The sequence below is a fragment of the Nannospalax galili genome, unplaced genomic scaffold (genome assembly GCF_000622305.1).
Source record: "Nannospalax galili isolate Female #2095 unplaced genomic scaffold, S.galili_v1.0 scaffold359, whole genome shotgun sequence".
Classification (NCBI taxonomy): domain Eukaryota; kingdom Metazoa; phylum Chordata; class Mammalia; order Rodentia; family Spalacidae; genus Nannospalax; species Nannospalax galili.
This window is the reverse complement of record NW_008347042.1, coordinates 2,054,526-2,077,330: the sequence shown is the minus strand read 5'-3', so window position 1 is coordinate 2,077,330 and position 22,805 is coordinate 2,054,526. Positions and strand designations below refer to the sequence as shown.

General features: G+C 38.1%; 1 protein-coding gene across 1 annotated transcript in view; it reads right to left on the bottom strand.

Moving 5' to 3' along the window:
* Window positions 1-2,566: 2,566 nt before the first annotated feature.
* Window positions 2,567-22,805, bottom strand: part of Elmod2 (ELMO domain containing 2) — a 25,191-nt gene continuing 4,952 nt past the window's right edge. The window contains exons 4-9 of the mRNA XM_008843433.3: window positions 18,997-19,094; window positions 17,713-17,842; window positions 13,951-14,084; window positions 11,098-11,166; window positions 10,294-10,427; window positions 2,567-3,024 (exon numbers count right to left, since the gene is read on the bottom strand). Coding sequence (XP_008841655.1) covers window positions 2,879-3,024; window positions 10,294-10,427; window positions 11,098-11,166; window positions 13,951-14,084; window positions 17,713-17,842; window positions 18,997-19,094 — 711 coding nt within the window. The 3' untranslated portion in view covers window positions 2,567-2,878. The remainder of the gene's footprint in view (window positions 3,025-10,293; window positions 10,428-11,097; window positions 11,167-13,950; window positions 14,085-17,712; window positions 17,843-18,996; window positions 19,095-22,805) is intronic.

Sequence of the window (22,805 nt, the reverse complement as noted above, 5' to 3'; positions counted from 1 at the left end):
ACAGAAAAAAACAAAGTCATGATTTCTCTCAGAGTATTACCAATTCCATTAGCCTTCATTTAAAAACGCATTACGTGCAGTGGTTCATAAATATGAAAATGGCAATGAGCTGCCCCAGACGTGTTCATAGCGATTTAAAGTAGAACATTTATCCTGAGACATCAGCTGCTGGTCTCTAGTCATGATCTCAAGAACACCCTTGTCCTCCAGGGCAAACACCCTCTTTCTGCTGCAGAAATGAGCACCCATTTTTCACACTCATACAATGCTTTTCCTCTGAGCAAATCTTTAATCAATTCTATTTCACTGAATGTTTTCAAATAACAGAAACAGAATCTGAACAGTGACAAACACGGAAGGAAGAAGAACACATCCAAGTTGTAGAAAAATACATACAAATCCAAGTAGTCCTTAAAATAGAAAAAAATCAGGATGGCCATTTTTAAGAAAATGATTGTTTTCTAAACTGTAAATGGTGCCAGTTTAAGATATACATTTTTATACCTAGTTGTATTGCCACATTTATATACAAAGAAGCTGGCCTAGGTCAGTGAGTTCCCATTTCTTCCATTTTTTAAAAGATTGTCTTTCAGAATATTGAGCTGTAAATATAACTATTTTTATGCTGCTCTTGTCACTGGTACATTTCTTCAACCTGACACACATAAAAATACACTGCCACATAGATTCCACTTTAGTGATGCTAAAACTAACATAATTTTCCCTCTACTTCAATGCCATTAAAGTCTATTGCTATGTTGACATTTTTACTAACTACAGACACAGGTAAGATTCCAAAAATGGATTTTTAAAGCTACATAAAACTCCAAAACCTATGTTGAAAGCAAGAGAAAGTAAGAAGACAGAGCAATGGAAAAGTAGAAAGACACAGGCAACAGCCACACTGGCCCTCTCCTGTGTGACACTAACATGTCAGCGGAGGACCCATGTTAAAATATTTGAAATATACAAATACAGGTGGGTTTAAAGAATGTAATAGCAAGTAACCTTTATAAGGACATTTTCTTAGCATAATTACTTGAAATCTCCCCCTGAAAACATTTTTTATTAAATACATAAATATTTAAATCAGTTCAAGATCTTGGCTGTTGAAAGATCAAAATACAAAGACAAATATTTTAGGACAAAAATTAAAGACAAACACAACTGCTTTCCATGGAAGAATTACCACTGTAATACAATGAATATCAATGGTTACCACATGATCAACAATTCATGTATGATCCTTGGTAGGATTTTGCTAAATAAACCTCAATGGTAGAAAAGAAAATATTTTTCAAAAGATGAAATTACTATATTCCCAGGGCTGGCAAGTTCCCCATAAGAAATCAAGTTATCAAATTCCTGTAATATTGAAAAACTAAATTCTTTCTAATATGATAAAATGAACCAACTTTTAAAGTGTTTCGTCTTATTTAAGAAAAACTATTTTAGCCCATGCCATTTAATACATGTGCTGTACAACACCTCATCTGTTATTTTCCTACCAGACATTCCTTACTGCTCTTCTCTGTGACACATTTGAAGATGTGAGCAAATTATTGAAAAGTACCAAGACCTCCTCTATCCTACATAAGCTAGTCTTTAAACCATGATATTAAAAGATGTGCAAAGTATCATCACATTTTAGATTAAATTATGATTTTTGAACTGGTTTCCACAGGATTTAAGTAGTGTTTAAATCAGATGAGCTTTCTTATCTTTAGGCTTTAGTTTTTCTCTGAGGACAAATGTCTAAAATACACAAGTTATTCCATCAGAAATTCATCACATGTAATCCTCAACAGTACTTGCTGCCCTCCTGAGAATTTTGGAGAACAGAACTATACAAAAAGCACAGTCATGATCCCAAGCTACTGTGGCATCCCACAGCCTGCTAAGCCAGGTCCCACATCAGTACCAGGAAACACCACAGAGTCAAACAAAGTCAAAGCAAAGAGAAGCAACAGTGAACAGTGAGTCAAACTTAACTAATGATGTTTAACTAAGATTTTTTAAAAGCTTTAAGTTTTTTTCTTGTGCAAGTTTCAAAGAGAGTTTCATTTTAAAAGAAATTATCTTTTGAATACAATCAAATTTTTCTTAGCAATGCATCTCCTTTCATAACACATTCAGGTAGGTACACAGCAAGGCTTTAAGGAAGGCTCCTTCCATAGCTGCCAACAGCAAATACTAAGCATTAGTAAAATGCCTTGAAACTGAATAACACTTCTCTAAAGTGTTACTGAAAACAAAAAGCTAGTCACCAATACTGCCATTCTCTCATTTTGTTTTATGTTCAATAATCAGAGAAACCAAAAGGCAGGCCATGATTCAACATCCTCTTTGACAATCCACGCTCTCCCTGCAACTGAGGAAGGGACATTAAGACCAGTGACGGAGATGCGAAGAAAGCTTTAAGGGGCTATTTGGAACTAATTAGCCTAGAAACAAAAAGACAAAGCAAAGTTAAAAACAGCCATTTCCAGACTAAACAACAATCTTGAAGCTTTGAATATGATACCAACTTGAGAGTTCCAACACATAAAAATGAGGATGATCTGTGCACATTTTAATCAACCAATTGCTATAAATATCTGATTTATACTTTTACATTAACGGGCTAAATCCCAAGTTCCAAACTGTAGTTCACGTGACTCCAGAAGGGATCTTTGGAAGGATAAGGTACCTTTGGAGAACAGTGTATAAACAACTGTAAACATACACTGATTGTCCACTAGCTTTCTTAAATAGAATTTCTGAAGTATTTTCGTAGGAAATTATATATGAGTGTAGTTGATCAGATAATTTCTATTACAGCATATAAATTCTGTTGTGTGTGCAAAATGTGGTAGAAATAGAAGATACTATGGATGGTCTATGTTTTTAAGGTGAGTGCCACATTGCAATCCATTAAGAGTCCTTTAATCTTTTCATGAAACTTCTCTCTGTACAGGTTGAAGTACATAATGCTTTCTGGTTCTTCTTCAAACCAAAACTTGTCAAATTCGTAGACAAGATAACCTGCAGTTAAAAATAAAAAACATACTGACTTCAGGAATGAAATCACATCAAACTATCACATTTTTAGAAAGTATACAATCATTTTGGGCCAGCAAGTTGACTCAGTGGGTAAAAGCACTTGCCATGCAAGTCTGACAACCTGAGTTCAATGCCCAGAACTCCTATAAAGAAACCGACAAACACAAAAGTTGTCCTGTGACCTCCACAGGCATGCCACGGCACACTTGCCACTCCAACCTCCAATCATACACCACAGTAACAAGTAAATAATTTACAAGAAACGAGTATATATCGATCCTTAAATTCCATATCAGGTACAAGTGAGATGGCTGAACAGGTTACAAATGCTTGCTGCAAAAGCCTGATGACCTCAGTTCCTCGAACCCACATACATGTAGAAGGAGAGAGCAGACTACCACAAGCTGTCTGACTTCTACATCTGTTCTGTAGCACATGAGTACACACACACATGCACGGGTATGCACACATACACACACACATAGTCACAATAAACAAAATACAGTTTAAGAAATTCCACAGACTATAATATCTGACCTTAAAACTACTAGGAATCTGTAAAACTTTAAATCCTTTTAGGCCCAAATAAATAGCCAATTCAATAAAATATTTACTGGACATCTACTGTGTCTCCAAAATGCCAATAAATCTCTCAAACTTTAGAGATGCAGTATTCTGAAGATACCTCTAGAAGAGGAAAGGGTCTATGAGACGCTGAAGAATGAGGTGAAGCACCAGGAAACTGGGCGAGGGGAAAATCAGGGAAGCGCCTTTCCTCGGGATTTTTATTTATTTTTTTAAAATTTTAGTTCTGCATGTTTATTTTATGTATATAAGTGTTTTATCTGCATGTATGTAAATGCATTCGTGCCATGCAATGTCTATAGAGGCCAGAAGAGGGTGTCAGATCCTTTGGAACTAGAGTTACAGATGATTGTCAGCCACCAAGTGGATACTGGGAACAGAAACCAGGTCCTCTGAAAGAGTAGCCAGTGCTTTTAACCCCTGAGCCATCTCTCTCTCCAGCCCTGACTCAGGATTTTAAAATCTAAACCTTGTTTCTTTTTTTTTCCTTCAATAAACTATTAGCACTTTGTCTTAAAAACAGATGACCTCTAATAGGCATAATATTTTTATCTTCATTATAGAAGCCAAATAAATTATGAAAGCATTTGAAGTACTTCATGAAATTAAACATGTACATGTGTAGACATATATGTATGTGTATATATATATATGAATTTATATGTTAATTTGTGGTACTGGGGACTGAACCTAGAACTTCATGCACCCTAGGCAAGTGCTCTACCACTGAGCTATAGCCACAGCGAGGGGCTATAAGCCCCAACAGATGCTGGGAATCTATTGTCTAGCAGTTTCCTCTGAACTGAAACATGCCTGGGGGGTGGGGGGTTCCCTAATAAGTCTCAAAAGGTAAACAAAAGGTCAGGTCATGGAGAACAGAAACTTGGAAGATTCTGGAGGGCCCCTCCCAGCAGCACAAAAAGGAGTGAACAAATGCTGGGGGAAGAGACTCTGACCAGCCAGGCTGCAGAGGCAAGATTTCTCCTGTGGTGGAGCTGCCTACAAGCTGTGCAGAGAGCTCCAGGTTTGCAGCTTTCATCACTGTTGGTGCTGAGGTGGGGTTTTTGGAGATGTATACTTTAGAGCCATCCCTATTCCTCTAAATAACCCCTCACTCAGACTCCTGTTAGTAACCACAATAAAAACTCGTGGTTTTGGGCCTTCACCATCTTGGGCCACTGCCCAATATAGGAAGGAAGCCCACCTGTGCCCATACCTTTCTGTGTCCAGATGCTCCGGAAATGGTTTGGATGAACAGAGAGAAGCCTGCAGCCTGTCCTGTCTGCTGTCCCTGCTCATTTCTGTGGTCCTTAGAGCTGCTCTCAAATATTCTAATTTTCCTTCCTTCTTAGAACAGGAATCATACTGGTCACCTCTGGATGATCGAGAACTCCACACCACTGAGGCTAATTAACCAGGATTGACTCTCATATGGGAAATAGAAAGACATTATGACATGGACAGTTCAGGCTGAGAGAGGATGAGTGATGCTGTCAAGGGCTCAAACCTCTTGGGCTTTTATGGTTATAATCTCTCCTAGGGCTCCCTCCTTGCTGAGAGCTGAAATTGATGAGCCCCAGGCTTGCAAAAGGCAGATGTCCAGAGCTGGATCATCCAGTTCAGCAAATATTTAGCAAAGACCAATGTCTAGCCTAAACTTGGTCTCGCTGTGTTATTTTCCTGACTGGTCCTTCTTTACGAGATTTCAAGGTTGCTGTGCCTATTCATCCATTTTTCATTTCATGAATCCTTCAATCATATTTTCTCAGGCTCATTTCACTATTTCAATGCCTGGGCCCTCCAAGCATACTTGTAATTCTTAAAGTAAGAATAGTTTTTAATTGATCTTTCCTGTTCTTCACCGTGAGGTGATACTAGAAAATGAAACATGAACCCCTCTTTCCTGCAGGCATCTGGCCCAGAGTTTAATTACCTGAAAAAAAAATCATTATCTTCTTCCCAGGGTTGATTGTAGTATAATCTCTAATATTAAAGTGTCATTGTAACAATTCAAGGGAATGCTCGGGTTAGTGGCCACTACTGTACCAGTAGAGTGTCATGTCATATAAATAAAAATAGCTAGAAGAGAGGATATGAATGTTCTCTGAACAAAGAAAGGATGCGTGTTGGTACTGACGGATAATCTATATCCTGAATCGGTCATTTCACAGTATGTGTGTCATAACACCACACTGCACTCCGTGAATGCAGGCAATTATTACCTGTGGGCTAGTTTAAAAAGTAAGAAAGCATCATGGATGTGTTCAAATCACCTGCGGTAAAATCTGGGGGACATTTGAAAGCAATTATACGTAATTTAACAACAAACTCTCAAATCATCCAGGTGGTCAGCCAAAGCACACATTGTTATTCTTTCCATCTACAGGAGAATCATTTATTTATTAAGAAAAAAAGATAATTATGAGCCTGAGTATTGGGACCAGTGAGTTTCAAGTTAAGTTACTAGGGCCTCATTGACCATATGAAATCATCTTAACACCAGAGAAGAGAAAATACACTGCAAAATCTTTCTACTGTTTTTATTTAAGAGCTCTTATTTTAAAAAATAATATAAAGACTTAAAAAAAAAAACTCATGACTTCACCAAAGTGGACACTGGTACTGTCACTACTTTGGTCTGACAGGAGTTCCCTATCTGGGGTGAGCAGACATGTGTACTGCATCTCCCAGGAAGTCTATCACACAGAAGGATCAAACCCAGGGTCTTATGCATGCTAGGCAAGCACTTGAGGTAGCCCTGAGCTACATGCCTGCCACCTCTATACCCAATTTTGCTTCAACTAAAGGTCTTTGCTATATTCATCCTTATCTCACCTTCCCTCAAAACATGCCCATGATTTATGGAAGATGCTGTTTCCCATTTTATCAAGGAGGAAACAGGTGCAGAGAGGCCAAATGGTATGCTCAAATCACAGTCTATAAGTGCTTCTGTTATCTTATAAAATGGATTTGTTTCCATAAGAATCTCATTGCCCTCTTCTATAAGGCTTTTTTCAAAAAGGAATGAAAAGTCACTAATTTTACCTAAACAGGATGGAAAAGCCAATAACTTGACAAAGTGTGGCCAAGTGATTACAATTGCCTAGTCTGAGCAAACAACCACCACCGCCCCTGGAAATTCCACTTTAATAAGATGGGCCATAAACCGAATACTCAGTTAGAAACCAGCATATTTCAATGCCAATATTAATTCACAAGGCAGTTTTCAGATTAGTTTCTTGATATGTGGTAAAATGGATTTTTGTCAACCAGGAATAATGAGAATACCCCAAAACAAAGCCTCTGGAAAAATACCATCTGTTTGTTGGTTCCAAAAGATGGGCTGAGAATGATCATCTTTCAATGACTTTAAAGCATTATCTATCTTCTAGCTTTATTTAACTAAACATTTGTTTTGTGCGTACCTTAGGACGACAGAAGATGGACAGAAACTACCTAGAAGAACACAAATGGAGCCTGCACTTTCCCTAATCCCCACGTGCAGTCCCCTGATAGACAAATACAGTAAAACAATTTGCAGGTTAACATTCTAGGTAACAAAAGAAATTGGTTTATGGTATACCATTTGTTTGAGCATTTCTGGCCATGAGGTTTTGGCTACTTTCCCATCTTATGTTCTGAAAGCTACTTTTACAGAGGACTTCACAGGCCAAGAGCAAGCTGTTCAAATACCAGAAACTTCCTGTTTCAGAATCAAGGTGCTGGTGTGTGGCGTATATCAGTGTCTAAGAAAGACCTGGAAGTACTACTGAGTGAGACTACAATAGCTAAACTGATTTAAGGAGATGCCAGAATCTGAAGGGGAAAATGCTGTGGGATTCTAGGAAGGCCACAGTCATCCTTGGTCAAAGACCCCAAGTTTTGCAGAAGGTTGTGGAAATCATTTCTATAAAGCACACATCTTGCCCTTAGTCTCTACGAAGTTAGAATCTGTAGAAGTCACCGTACAAAGTTTCTACACTTAAAATTTCTTGCAAATTTCTACTGTAGGAATTAAAAATAAGGAAAACATAGAAAGGCGATTAATGGTAATCAGCATAAGTCATACTAGTGTTAACAAAAACACTGTAAAATTGGATAACGGCAGCCTCTTAATAAGTTTAGGGAAGCTTACTGAAATATTCACTTTAATTAAAATGGGTAAATTTTATGGTACATAAAAATTCTTTGATAAATTTGTTTTTAAGACATAACTTTTTGGTTATAAAAACTTATGAGGATATTTTTGGGGACCATCAATCACAAAGTCCTGTTAAAAACCAAGACCCTCAAAAAATAGAAGGGAGATCCAGCAGAAGTTAGTCTCTAGAAGACAGAGACTCTGAGACCTGAGCCCCTGGCTAGATGTGCAGCCAGCAGCTTCCCAAGCTAAGGGTGGGCACCTGCTCCAAGGTTAGATGCTCCAAAACAATGGAGCCAAGCTTATTCCTACTCAATGTTCCCAACCTTTCCTATAGAACTGAGTAAACAAAGAAAAGGCCAGAAAACAGAGAAAGGAGGATAAAGGTACACTGAAGAGAAATGAGGAAGTGTGAGAAGAGATCTTTTCACAACTCCTTCTCCTGGAGAGACAATGACCTGAGAACTAATTTGTGAAAGCTATCTGGCCCACTCCTCCAACAGAAACAACAAAATGCCCATGTGCTCAAAAAAAGGTTTCAAATTATCATTCTAGTGAAAGTGACTTCCTTTAAGAAAAGCAGAACCTTAACTAAGACATGAAACTTCTACTGACAAAGGGTGTAAAACTCATTTTTTAAAGGGGGGGGGGCAAGAAAGAAGAAGAAAGAAAGAAAGAAAGAAAGAAAGAAAGAAAGAAAGAAAGGAGAAAGGAAAGAAAGAAAATGAAGAAAGAGAGAAAGAAAGAAAGAAAGAAAGAAAGAAAGAAAGAAAGAAAGAAAGAAAGAAAGAAAGAAAGAAAGAAAGCTATAGAAAGACAGAGAGGGAAGAGAGAGGGAAAAGATAAAGTCAGAAAGAGAGGGAGAGACAGAGGAACAAAGACTCTCAACTCAGGAACTACTTCTAACATACTGATTGGTGGGATGCCAAGTGGGGCATTTTCTTGATTGCTAGTTGGTATCAGAGGGGGTGATGCCATTCCTAGGCATGAGGGCTTGGGCTATGTAAGGCAGATGAATAGCAGCCTGGAGCAAACCAGTAAGCAATGTCCCTTGGTGGTTTCTGCTTTGAGTTCCTGCCCTGAGCTCCTGCCCTGGCTTCCCTCAATGATTGATAGACTGTAACATGTAAGCCAAAATGAATGTTTTCCTTACCAAGTTGCTTTTGGTCATGGTGTTTATCACAGTAACAGAAAGTAAACTACAACAGTTAACAAGATTCAGATTACACAGAGCCTTGTACTGGGATTCCCAAGGAATCATACACAGGGGGAAATGACCTATTTTCACTTAAAATAACTAAAAAGTTGGCAGAGTGTCAGCATACTGAAATTAGCTACAAGTGAACACAGAAACTTAGCAGCAAAGGCCTGATGATGTAACAGTTACTAAGGGGAGAAAAAGCACCAAGTGCAAGAGAAATTTAGGAAGTACACAAAAGTGAAGGGATGACCCAAAGGCAGAAGTTATGGCAAAGACATGGATGACGATCTCAACAGGGGTTGAAGGTATGACTTGGCCATTCATTACCTAAATAGTTTCCAATATTCTACCAAACGCAAATGGCATTCTGAAAACACATAAATATAAAGAAAAGTAGAGTGTGAACCCAAGCTATATTTTAATTTTTTTACCTTGAGCAATAGCTTTAGAAGACTGAATCATCCAATTAAGCCCTCAGTGTTCAAATGCCATTATGGTAAAAGTTAAACAGGACAGTAGTAACTCCTTTTAGAACAGCGAGGCATCCCAACCACTACATTTTGAGAAAAGGGAGCTGAAAATTTCCTTTAAGTTCATTTTAGTTTTTTGCTTATGTATGTGTGTATGGTATACAAGGTATGAGTTCCCACATATGTGGGCACATGTGTATGGGGAAGTGCATGTGCACGTGGGGGGGGGGCTGAAGTTAATGTCCAGTGTCTTCCACAGTTGCGTTCCACATTCTATGAGACAGGCTCTCTTACTGAATCCAGAGCTTGCCAATTCCAGTTAGTCTGGCTAGCCAGCCTGCCCCAAGGCTCCCATCCTGGCCTTCCAGGCACAGCAGATCCCGCTGGCTGTTACATGGGTTCTGGGGAGCCCAACACAGGCTCACATGCTTGTACAATAAGTGCTTTATCCACTAAGCCATCTTCCTAGTCTTTAATTTTCTTTATAAGAATGACAAAACAAACAGTAAATGGTCTATTCTCAATTCCACAGCATTCATTCATTAACCAGTACTCAAGAAGGAAAATTCATTTTGTAGTTGACTGAATAATGAATGTCTACAGAAAAGTTAAGCTAAATGTGCATTCTTGTAAAACAACTGTCTTGATAATCCTTTTTTAACCCCGAATACAGAAAGTAAAGTACAAAATACTCTTAGAGATCTACCGTCCGTCATTCTCCTGGATCCTGAAGAATAAGATGATAAGCACAAGCTTCTGCTTGCAGACATCAGGCTTTAACACAGATAGTCTGCCTTCTAGTACTTTAAAAACTGTCCTTGTCGGCTCTACTATGAATTCATTTCAATACTCACAGTAAAACTGGTGGAAGTGCTCCATTGTTGGTATCCCAGGAACAAAGTGGTAGAGATGAAGCTTCAAGGCTTCGCTCTTCAGTAAACTATAAGCCATCTCTGTAAGATTGATTCCAACTATTGCATAAGAATACCTATGTCAGAAACATCACCAGTTATACCAGCCAGCAATAGTATAAGATGTCAATTTTAAATTATGTAAGGGATTTACTAATTGACTAAAACTGGCTTTGTTTCATTTCTAACACAGTACTGACTTCATGATAATCTCTCTACACTAAGATAACCAGAATTTATTCAAAGCTATCACTTTTTAAAGACTGCTAATTTCTGGGTAGAAGCTAAGAAATAAAAATAAAGCTTTGTTCATATGAAGTTTAAAATAAGAGAATAACATTTAACAAACCATATTGGTTTAATTATTACGTTTTTTTTTTCAAAGATGATACCATCAGAATACAAAGCAATATAAAGCTAATAATATGACTTGAATTTTCTTTATAATTTTCAAAGCTAATTCTCATTTCCTATTTCAGTATTTTAGATTCCTATTTTCAAATATATTTCTCCAAAAAAGTTTATAGGAGCCCCTATCTCTATAAACCATATGTTGTGATAAGATTCATTAAAATATTAAACTTCTATTGATCATTTTTCCTTAAAAATAATGCATCACATAATATCCTTCGTGTAGTTATCATTAATTAGAACAGCCTAATTTTAAAATACATCTTGAAATGCCTTCTTCAAATTTACTCATTTTAAATGCAAGGGACTAGTTTCTTTAATGTTTAACCAGCTTACCCTAATTTTGGGTGATTTGAGCGGGAAAGAATCTGATGAGCTTCACTGGTATAATTTTCACTGAAATACCTAAAAAAGTTCAAAGAAAATAATGAAAAGTACACATCACTCAAGCTTAAGCTATCCAGAATCAGCTGCTGATGTCAAAAACGACAGCCTCCCAGAACCAGGATCATCCACCTCCATCTTAGATCACCTCAGTGTTTCTGAGCCAAAGTGAATCCTAAGAAATCCGGCCTATTAAGCAAAGAACACAGGTTGACAGGCTCTTGGCAAGCATTTTAACAAAGAAATCACTTTAAAAAAGGATTAGAAAAGAAAAATATAGTATTTTTTTTTTAGAGGTTGTTTTTTCTAGCTCTATACTCAAAATGAACTTTTTAGGACACTCTTCCTTTCACCTAGGTTACTTTTCCTGCTGTTAACTGAGTGGGTACTGTTTAATACCATCTTCAGTGCAAAACAAAAGAAGCCAAAAGCCTCCCTTTGCCCTCACACCCCCTCCAAACCAAACCAAACCACAACAACAAAAAACTTAATGTAACAAAAGTATTAGTAGTAGCCACAGAAACATAGAAAGCTATTTATTCATAGGTTCATACATTCTTCTGGTCCACACTGATGCAAAGTTTGAGCTCCTAAAGATAGGGCCAAGCTAGCTCCATGTCTGGCTCACCTTACAGTGCTCAGTGAGTGTGTGCACACATGATGAGGACAGGACACTGGCATATGGATTAGTATGATACACACACACAGTATATCTCCTTCCTCCATTTTCACTTCTACAGACTAATGTGATATACTTCCATTTTTCTCCACTGGCTTGAGTTTTAACCCATTAAACCAGGGGCTGTTAACTTAAAGCCCATCAATGAAGGTTCAGTTATGAATGCAGGGGAGGCCAGGAAGTCTTAAGCATGGACTTTGCACTGAGCACATTTTCTGGAGAGGGCACGTACACAGCTTTGTTCAGACTCTCAAGGGGTATTATAAACCCCAACTCAAAAAGAGCCTGCTTATCGCAGTGCTTTCCTAAGTACTTACCCCTTGGAAGGCTCTACAATACCCTTAAAAGACTGTTTATATTTAACATTTGTACACAATGTTCCTCATACAACTGTCATTAGCATTTTAAAATTGCAACTACTCTTAAAATACTCAATTTGTAACACAGAGCAAGTTTTATTTCCTTCAGCACTTGTCCAGGCATCCCTACCTCAGTGTCTAATTGTGAAGAGTAAGTTCACAGCACCTGTTACTTCTTTCCCCTTTTCACCCTGCCTTCCTACACGCATTCTTGGCCTTTACTCACAGATACTTTTACTTCTCTATTTCTTCGTTTACTCAGCTTTCTTCAGTATTCCTGGAATTCATTTTCTGTACAATATTCTCTCTTCTACATCACTTCCCTATTCATTTATAAAGCCATGAACTACTGTTCAAAGCAAGAAAGTATCAGATTACAAAGGCCTAGTGATGTGAAATGATAAACTAGGTATGGGTGTTTGCACAGCCTGCCTGTTCCTGGACTCTGTCTGGCTCCTGAAGTGTTCCAGCTCCATACAAAGGACAACAAACAACTCAGGAATCAGAGCTCTGTTTATGCTTCAGTCGCTTCCAACCCATTGTTACTAATATATGTGAATCCTGGCCAGTTTCACATCAGCTGGTACTTTCTTTGTTGTTTTTCTTTTTTGAGACAGGGTTTCTCTGTAGCCCCAGCTGGCCTGTTATTCCCTATGTAGACCAGGCTGGCCTCAAACTTACAGAGATTTGCCTGCCTCTGCCTCCCAAGTGCTGAGATTAAAGGCATTCACCATGCCCAGCTTCAGCTGCTACTTTTAACTACAAGGAAGACATCTGTGGTTCATTTAAAGGTTCACCAAAATTCCTCACCACAGCCTAGAGTCAAATCTTATTTAAACTTCAGGCTCAATTAAATTCTTTACTGATGGATGCTGAGAAATCATTTTTTATAATTTGATTCTTTAAAAATTACTATGCAGTTTATGCTTAGGAAACAATTAAATACAATTTATAAAAAGTTTACACAGCACCAAAAAACACATGCTTTCATAATTAAAGAAAATATTGAAATCTCACTATAGCACCTTCTATTTTCCCTCAAACAGCTTTATCTATATTGACCTAATTTTTTTTCTCAATATTAACTTAATTTAGCTCAATTTAAATTTTTTTCACATTATCCAATTTAACTGTTGGCTCTCCATTCTAAACATTACTTAGAGTATGTAAATTACAATCCACAGTCCATAGACTCACACCCCCTAATTTGTACATCTGCATATCTGTTTAAGAAGAAATCGATCTTGAAGTTTATTATCGAATCGTCTTAGTTATCAATTGTGACTTAAACTACATGTTTTGGGATTTCATGCATGTACCAAATCTATTGAAGGATAAAAAATGCAAGCTGTCACAGGTTCTCATTGGTGGGGGCGCACATCAGTTGCCACAGGTCATGAGGAACACCTTATCACCTTATCTCGTTTCCCCAAATGGAATCAGAGCCCATAAAGCAGAGACAAAAGGATGGGAACAGCAAAGAAGGGGGTGCAGAGTTCTTACATAGGTATCAGAAAAGTGCCAGAAGGAAGGAAAAGGGAAGCAATGGTAAATAATCAGACATGTACACGTCCACATGCAGGCACACACACGCACACGCGTGCACATGCTTCCAATCTTCATACTGTTGTCAGCACATAAAGTATGACAACTATAGCTATTACAATTTAGGGACAGTATGAAACAGCAAGGTCAGTCCTCATTAGCAAGACTAGAAATAGCATGTGATTTCAGTTAGCAAAGGAACTAAAACTCATGTTTACTTACACAAGATTGATTAATCCTAGTATGCCCATGCCTCTGAAGTCTGTTTTGGGATCATCACCCTGGAAACCAATGTCAGCCCACTGCTTGGAGATACGAGCCTTCAACTTCTTTGTGGGCATTAGAAGATTCCAAAGCTGCACAAACAGGTTCCCTTGTTACAAATAAAACTGATGCTCTTAACTTACCATGACATTTTCCTTCTCATAGCTTAATAACTAGCAACTGTATACTTTCAAGTAAACCACTTTTATATGCAAATCATAAGATCAACAGACCTTTCAGTTGCCCTTAAAAATGCAGCATATTTCAACCAAAAAGACTTATAGAGATTTTTTAAAGGGTACAAATGATATACAGAAATCTGAAGTGATAAGATGTCTTTGCTTACTAACACACAAATATTAGAACTAGAATTGCTTGAGAAGAAGACAGTATTAGGTAAATGACCAAGCATTCAACTTAAATAGGCTCTGCTATAATGGTGGATAATTAATCTCTAATCTAAAAAAAAAAATATGCCTGAGGGACAGGATCATGAAGAAATGATATCAGTAAGACTCAAGCTGTATCATCACCATTTTAGAAACTTTTAGTTTTAAAAGAAAAAATATGACTTGGTTTTAAATAAGTGTAATCCTTAACACTGAGAGTTTAAGAATAGCTATCAAATATATACCAAAAAACTGATCAATGAAAAATAGTTAAGAAAATTTAGTCATTTTCAAAATTCAATATAATAAGTCTCAAAGCAGTCTTATAGAAGTTGATTTTGGTTGGGGATTTAGCTCAGTGGTAGAGAGCTTGCCTAGCAAGCGCAGGGCCCTGAGTTCAGTCCTCAGCTCTGAAGGGGAAAAAAAAAGTGTAAAAATTTGGGGCTGAAGAGATAGCACGGTGGTTAAGAACACTGACTGTTCCTGCAGAAGACCCGAGGTCGAATCCCAGCACCCACATGGCAGCTAACAACTGTCTGTAACTCCAATTCCAGGGGATCCGACAGTCTCTTCTGTTCTCTGTGGGCATTGCACGACACGGAGGCACTTACTTACATGCAGGCAATACACGCATACACATAAAATAAAAATAATAAATAAAATATTAAAAAAGTGTAAAAAAAATTTACAAACAGAAATACTTGCATTTTACCCCATGTCATTACCATTTAAGGCATTGTGGAGTAAATGACTCCTAATGAAAGGCATATCCTGTCACTTAAATACAACTTGAAGGGCTGGGATTCTGGCTCTGACACTAAATCCAATGAGGTTGGACTTTGTCTAGCAAGGAGTTTGAGTACGCTAATATTAAGGCTTCGGAACGTGGAAAGCTGCATTGCAAAACCCATACCACACAATTTTTCTTTTTCTTTTTTTTTTTTTGTCTTTTTTTGAGACAGGGTCTCTCTGTAGCCCCAGCTGTCCTGGAACTCATTAGGTAGACAAGGCTGGGCTCAAACTCACAGAAGTCCACCTGCCTCTGCCCCAAGCTTGCTGGGTTTAAAGGCATGCACCACCATCCCTGGCTCTAATACCACACAATTTTGTCTGTTTACTGAGACAGGGTCTTGCTATATAGCCCAGGATGGTCTTAAATTCTCCATCCTCCTGATTCAATCTCCAAAGTGCTTAGATTACGAGTGTGTGCCATCACGCTCTTTCAATACTCAAAAAATAATATCCATAAGTATCATTTCTAGTCTCCACTCCTGAAGGTTCTGATTTCATAGGGTTAAGGTGTAAGTTTAGATCTAAATATTAAACACTGATTAAGGCTGGCTGGCGAGCATGGTCTTTGGACTACACTATAGTTGGTACAGCGGATTCCAGAGCTCTTTACCAGTAGGACTGCTGAGGAGTATGCTGGGAAATCCATGGCAGGCAAACGGGCATTCTACTATCAAAGCTGAATTTCATAATGAATTGCCAAGGGAAAAGTTACATAGACTAGAGTCCTAGGATTTGTATCTTATTCCTTCAGGAGGGAAAGTATTATGTCTGAAATTATCGAAAAAATGATGATGACGAGGAAAGAAATAGCAATTAATAATCCTTAATGAGTGTCTGGCATAATTTTAAACATTTTAAAACAAAAGCTGAATCCATAAAACAGCTCTTCATTAGTCTCATGGTAGAATAAAGTTTGATTATTTTTAATTTTATTTATTTTTTTATTTTATGTGTATGTGTGTATTGCCTGCATGTAGGTAAGTGCACCCGTGTCGTGCAATGCCTGCGGAGGTCAGAAGAGGCTGTCGGATCCCCTGGGACTGGAGTTACAGACAGTTGTTAGCTGCCATGTGGGTGCTGGGATTCGAACCCAGGTGTTCTGCAAGAACAATCAGTGTTCTTAACCACTGAGCCAGCCATCTCTCCAGCCCCTTATTTATTTTTGAATATTTATTATTTTTTATTTTATGTCTACAGGTATATTGCCTGCATGTATGTGAGTGCACCTGTGTTGTGCGATGCCATGGAGGTCAGAAGAGGGCGTTGGATCCCCTGGAACTGGAGTTAAGGACAGTTCTTAGCCGCCATGTGGGTGCTGGGAATAGAACCTGGGTCCTCTGCAAGAGCAGTAAGTGCTCTTAACTGCTGACCTATCTCTCCAGCCCTTTATTTTAATTTTGCAGCTAGGTGAAGTGTGCATGTTATACATTTCCTGGAAAAGGTTTTGTTGTTTTAAGTATGTTGCCATACTTAGACATTGTCAATGTTACTTTCCATAGTAGTTTTAGTTACAACTTCTAACTCCAAGTGCACCAGGCTATGTGCTTTAATGGTAATGGAACACACGTGCTAGGAAAGGGGAAAGGGAAATACTGGAGGTGGAAAGGTTTAAATAGGGCTGAGGAACAGGGAAACAAGGGAGAGGAGGGAAGAGGGGAGGGTCAGTCAGAACTAAGTATGAACACCTCATAAGGAAACCGCTACTTTAATGGAGGGGTTGGAGGAGGAACAGGAGATAGGGAGGGGCAAGAAAAAGGAGGAGAAGGAAGAGGAAAGGAGGAGGAGAGGAGGAAGGAGAAGAGAGGAGGGAAAGCAAAGAAAGGTGAAAGGGGAGCAAATGGAAGAAAGAAAAAAAAGACTTTTAACATGTTAAAATACAATGTGAGCAAGAGCAGAAAATGAGCAGGAAACAGCTCTCATCCAGGCCCTTTTGTTTTAGCACCTAAAGCAAATCACTTCATCTCCCTGGGCCTTAGAATCTTCATCCCTCAAATGAAGGGACTAGACTGGAAAACCTGTCAAGTTTTTCTCCAGGCCATTATCACCCTCACATGTGCATATGTCAGAAATAAAAAGCAGGAAAAGTTTTAAATAACTTTCTTTTTCACCTTCTTAATGTTTAGGTCTATTGTGGCATTATGTGTTAATTACATTGTATTAGTCCCAAAATATCTGGTGTAATAATTTGGAAAGGGACATGCATTCACAATTTGAAGAGCTGCTGAAAACTGTCAATATTATATGAGCAATTTAGATGAATGGGAAGATCTGTGGTCTGTGGACCCCAGGTTTTCCAGTTGAAGAGCTCTTTCATTATGGTATAAAAGCATTAAAATTTAACTTATTTGAACCTATTTTAAAGATGCTTATCAGATAAAAGCTGTTAATATTTCCCTATTAATGAAATCTAACATAAATTCTCTAAGAAACAACTAAACTGGGGGACCAAATGGGCCTCTGGAATTGTACAGACCTCTCTCAGCTGAAGCCCAAGTCACTTTTCCAGGAATCAGCCACTCTGCACAGAACCAATGCTTACCTTGAGAAGCAGTTTTTCATGCTGTGCATTGTCAGAATCATAGGGTTTCTTCCTCACATTTTCTATATCCAAGTAAAGCTGTTTATAGCCAGTTATCTGCAGTAAGCATGTTCTCATGCAGACTTTAAAACTGAAAAGATCAAAGTATTGTTTAAATCATTATCTCCTATTATAATAAAGCAATGCCTTCCACCGCCTATGGTTCATATAGCTATTGAGAAAGTGTTTCTTAGCTTTCAGTTTAACATAAGTACGAAGGGCCTCCTTAAACACCAAGGACTGTGCAGAGCATTACACAGGACTATAAGACGGGCTAGACAGAGGGCAAGATGTGGCAGCACTGACAAACTGCCATTACAAGGATTCACTCTCACATTTTCTCTGAGCAATCTAACACATTCCCAATTGTCAGGTATTACCAACATACCTAATTTTTTAAGTTATCTCAGTTTCCTCAAATACAACAGCCTATTTTCCCTGAAGAAATATCCTTTTAATAGCAAAACTCTAATCTATTTTTGACATCACTAATATAGTTCCCCAAGCTACAGCATTCTACCCTCATTCATCAATGCATCAGAAGACCTGATCCTGTCCCTGAATACCCTTCAAAACCAAGTCCTGATCCTGTCTCTGAAATACACTCAAACCAATCTTCAGGTCACCAATTCCTTGCTGGATTTATGGCTTTCTCATTTCTTACCTGAATGACTCGTCTCCTAACTGCTCTTATTACATCATGACATCAATCCTTCATCTTCCTTAAATACCTGGTAACACAGCTTAATTACTTATAACACAGAAGGCATCTAATCCCTTGGTGCATCGCACAAGCCCTTCAGTACACCTGTCAGCTATCTAGCAGGCTGTTTAGCTCCTACTGTGGAACAAGAGCACAGCACATACAGAACTCTCTCGTGCAGTGGGTTATGCAGGTCAGAAAGCTCCATGAGGACACAGCAGCACACCTAACTCACCAGACGGGTCAGGGAAGACCTTGCCTGTGGAAGGCAGAGAAACTGAAGGTTGAAGGACAAAAAGGGCAGTTGCCAAAGTTGCTTAACCTTCAGAGTAGTGGCACTGGATTGGGAGGGGTGGGGTTACCTAGGGACACAGGGTTTAGCCCTATGCCTGTCAACATTATTCGGAACCTCAATGCTCTTGGGATGAAGTGAGAGGGCTGACTTGGATCATGTCCACAAACATTCTCCGATACAGTTGAATGACTATTTAAGCACTCCACACCACGGGCTACAAGAGCAGAATCAAGAGAAAGAAGCATACCTGGCATCCTTCTCAGAGCTAATGTTCTTTTCCCTCATTATGTCTTCTACACATTTATCCAGTTCACTCTCAACAACCTGTGTTGCTTTCTGTAGTACCTAGTTATTGAAAAAAATCAGAGTGAGAAAAATTCCTAAGGGCTGATAAATATATTTTGAGGCATTTAATCAACTTTGCAAAGCAGATATTAAATTGTAAATGGAAACCAAATTTGCTTCAAAAGAGTTAAAAGCATTTGCATATTTTTGTTTCTTTTTAAAAGAATGTTTTTATTATTTTTGTTTTATGTGTTGTAATCATGCCAGCATGTATGTTAAGTGCACCTATGTCATGCAGTGCCCGTAAAGGACAGAAGAAGGCACTGGATCCCCTGGAACTGGAGTTACAGAAGGTTGTTAACCACATGGTGGATGCTGGGATTTGAACCCAGGTCTTCTGCAAGAGCAGCCAGCACTTTTTAGGTACTGAGCCATCTCTCCAGCTTGATATGTGTATACAGCATTTTTCAATATAATCATGTTATCTCTTACAGAAAGCAATGCTAATAAAATACTTTAAAATTTAAAAAAGAACACCCCCTGGTTTTGTGTTTCCAGATATTGTTGCAATGGATGCATGGCACTGCTCTTTTATGGCTAAACTTTTGTTAGGAACAGAGAGGAATAAGGATTTTTACTTTCTCAAACTGCATCATCTACTAATAAAGAGATTTTTACTTCTTTAGTCCAATTATGTCTCAGATTTCCTTTTCTTGTTTACTGCAGTCCCCAGGATTTCCAGTATAATACTGAATGAAAACAGAAAGAAGAAACATGCCTGTCACATTCCCAATTAAATGTGGAAAACACTCAATATGTCAGTGTTTTCTGTACTGCTGATTGCAGGCTTTCATTGGTATGGGACAGGTTGAGGGATTTTTGCTATTCTCGATGGGTAAGAGTGCTTGATCATGAAGGGGCATTCTTTCAGTATCTATTGAAATGATTCTATTTTCTTGACTGATAAGTCAGAAACAATATTCGCTGATTTTAACACTATCATTGTTTGTTTGTGTGTGTGTGTGTGTGTGTGTGTGTGTGTGTGTGTGTGTGCGTGTGAAATCTGTTACTAGGATCAATTTGCTAATGTTACATTAAGGATTTTTGCATCTTAAGGTGTACTGAACTATAATTTTCACTTATTGCAGGTCTAGCTTTAGTAGCAGGGTTACAATGTCCTAACAGAGGTGTCTCCTTCCCCTCTATTTCCCAGGACTTCTGCAGCAGCGGCACTATTTCTTCTTCCTTAAGCCTTTGCTAAGCATTATTTAAACCAAGGCTGGAGATTTTTCAAAGCTTAAATTGTATACTTCCTTTAAAAATATATATGTAGTTAGATTTTTAATTCATCCTCAATTAGTTGATAAACTGTGCTTTTCAAGGACTTTGTACATTTCATCTGAGCTACAGAATTTACTGTCATAAAGTTGTTCACAGTACCACCTTATTGCACTTTAAATGACTTTAGGCTGTAGTGTTATCTAGTCCATCATTCTTGACACTGGTAATCTAGATTTTCTCCTACTTTATCAGTGTTGCTGGGAGGTTATGGATAGTATTAATCTTTTAAAAATACTATTTTTATTTTATGTGTATGAGTATATTGCCTGCATGTAGGTAGATGCACCCATATCCTGCAAAGCCCATGGAGGTCAGAAGATGGCATCAGATCCCCTGGAACTGGAGATACAGATGGCTGTTAGTCGCCATGTGGGTCCTGGGAATTAAACTCGGGTCCTCTGCAAGAGCAGCCAGTGCTCTTAACAGCTGAGCCATCTCTCCAGCCCCTTATTAATCTTTCTTAAAGAATCAACTTCTAAGCTTGTTAGTGATAACTACTTTTGCTTATTTTATACTATTTCATTGATTTTTGGGGGGCCTTATTTCTATTAGACTACTTCTTTAACATACTTTAGGTTTATTTTATTCTCTTGAAGTTTCCGAAGGTACAAATATAGATTATTAATTTTAGTTAGGCCTTTAAAATTTGCTTTGGTAAACAACACAAATTTTGATATGCTATATTTTCAGTTCAACTTTCAGTTTCTATTTCCCCTTTGGTTCATGGTAACTTCAATGTTTACATTCCTGATACCTGAAGATTTTTCACTTATTAGTAGCCCTTAATAATGTAATTACAGACAGTCCCTAGTCTGTAAACAAGTGAGACTTGATTTTTAACAATCAAAGAAGGAATTTCTTCTGTCAGAGTTTATAACCCAACAAAATCATACTTTGAGATCACTATAGGGGATAAGCCTTGATACATTGAAAACACTTTTATTCATAGCAATCATTGGTAATGCTAAGCATTTAAATACATAAGAGGGTTTCATGAATGCTTTAATTCTCTAAAATTCTTGCAGTATACATTGGTTTAATTCCACTGTCATTAATATTATGAATAGTATATATTCTCTTTTTACTGTCTTCATGTTAATAGTTCCAAACCTAAAATGATCATATGGGTATTGATGAGCAACTTGCACAAAAACAAGTAACTGGTAAAGGGAAAAAAATCAGAATTTGTGCCCAGGTTTTTTTCCTGCAATAAAATATCACAGAAATATCACAAAATCAAATACTGATTTTTCTCTCAAAGATAATATACAAGATAGATGCAAATCACATGTTTCAGTGAAAAGTCAATTTCTATGTATTGACAAATTTGCCTTAGATTTGCATCAAGAGAACACAGCATCTGTGATCTAATCCAGTCCTGGTGTATTTCTTAGCTCTTCTCTTTACCAGATGGCCTACAAAACACCATTAGTGTATTTTAGTGATGACAGACACCCTGGACCACATCAGCTTCTTCCTCCTCTCAACTCCTGTTTCTAACTGCACTCAGTGACAGTCTGTACTTCTCTCCTGCTCGCAATTACCTTCAACATTAATTTTTATTTCTTCTCTATATACGTCTCTGGTGCATGGTGAATACATGGTAATCATTCAAACCGTTCATCAGGTTTGACCAACTAGTAGATGGAGCCCTAAAAGTAGCATCTGACCTTCTCTCCTACTTACACTTAGTTTAATTTTATCACCCATAAAGTCTTACTAATAAATTCTGAGACCAAAAAATGTTGTTACAGTGAATTATAGTTGTAATAGCCACACTGGTGGAAGGATTCTGAATTCCTCATTTCAGTATTTCTCCAAGTGCACTAGCAAATGAAGGAAATACTACAGATTTACTTGGGAAAAGGGAATTTCTCCTGACCACTGGTTTTCTTATATTCAGAGTGCTTATACACTCCAGCACTGGTTCAGGTAGTAGGAGTCTATCAGTAAACAACAAAATCACTTGTGTTGTTATTTCTTTGGGACCACAGAGAATTTAAAAATTAAGTAGTAAAATGGCGAAACAATGAAGGAAAGGGGAAGAAACTGAGGAGTGGTCAGACTTCACAGAGGAGGTCATAACTGAACAAAAACCTGAGATGAAGTGAATTAAGCTTTTGACTGGAGAAAGCATTCTGGTTCAACAGAAGTAGCACACGGGTCCTTGGCAGGGTAGTGCTTTGGAAGACAAGCAGCAGCACAGAAGTGACAGTGATGAACCAGAAAAGAACAGTAGTAGATGCAGCCAGAGAGCAATGACGGGTCAGAGAGAGCCCTAGGGACAGCAGTGATAATGTCGGTACAGTTTGGAGTCGGCAGGTGTCAAAGCATTTACAGACATATACCTTGAAAGCTGGGGGGGGGGGGGGGGTAAAAAGAGCCCAGTTAACGTTCTCAAGGGGGTTTTAAAGGCTCCAGGAAAAAATT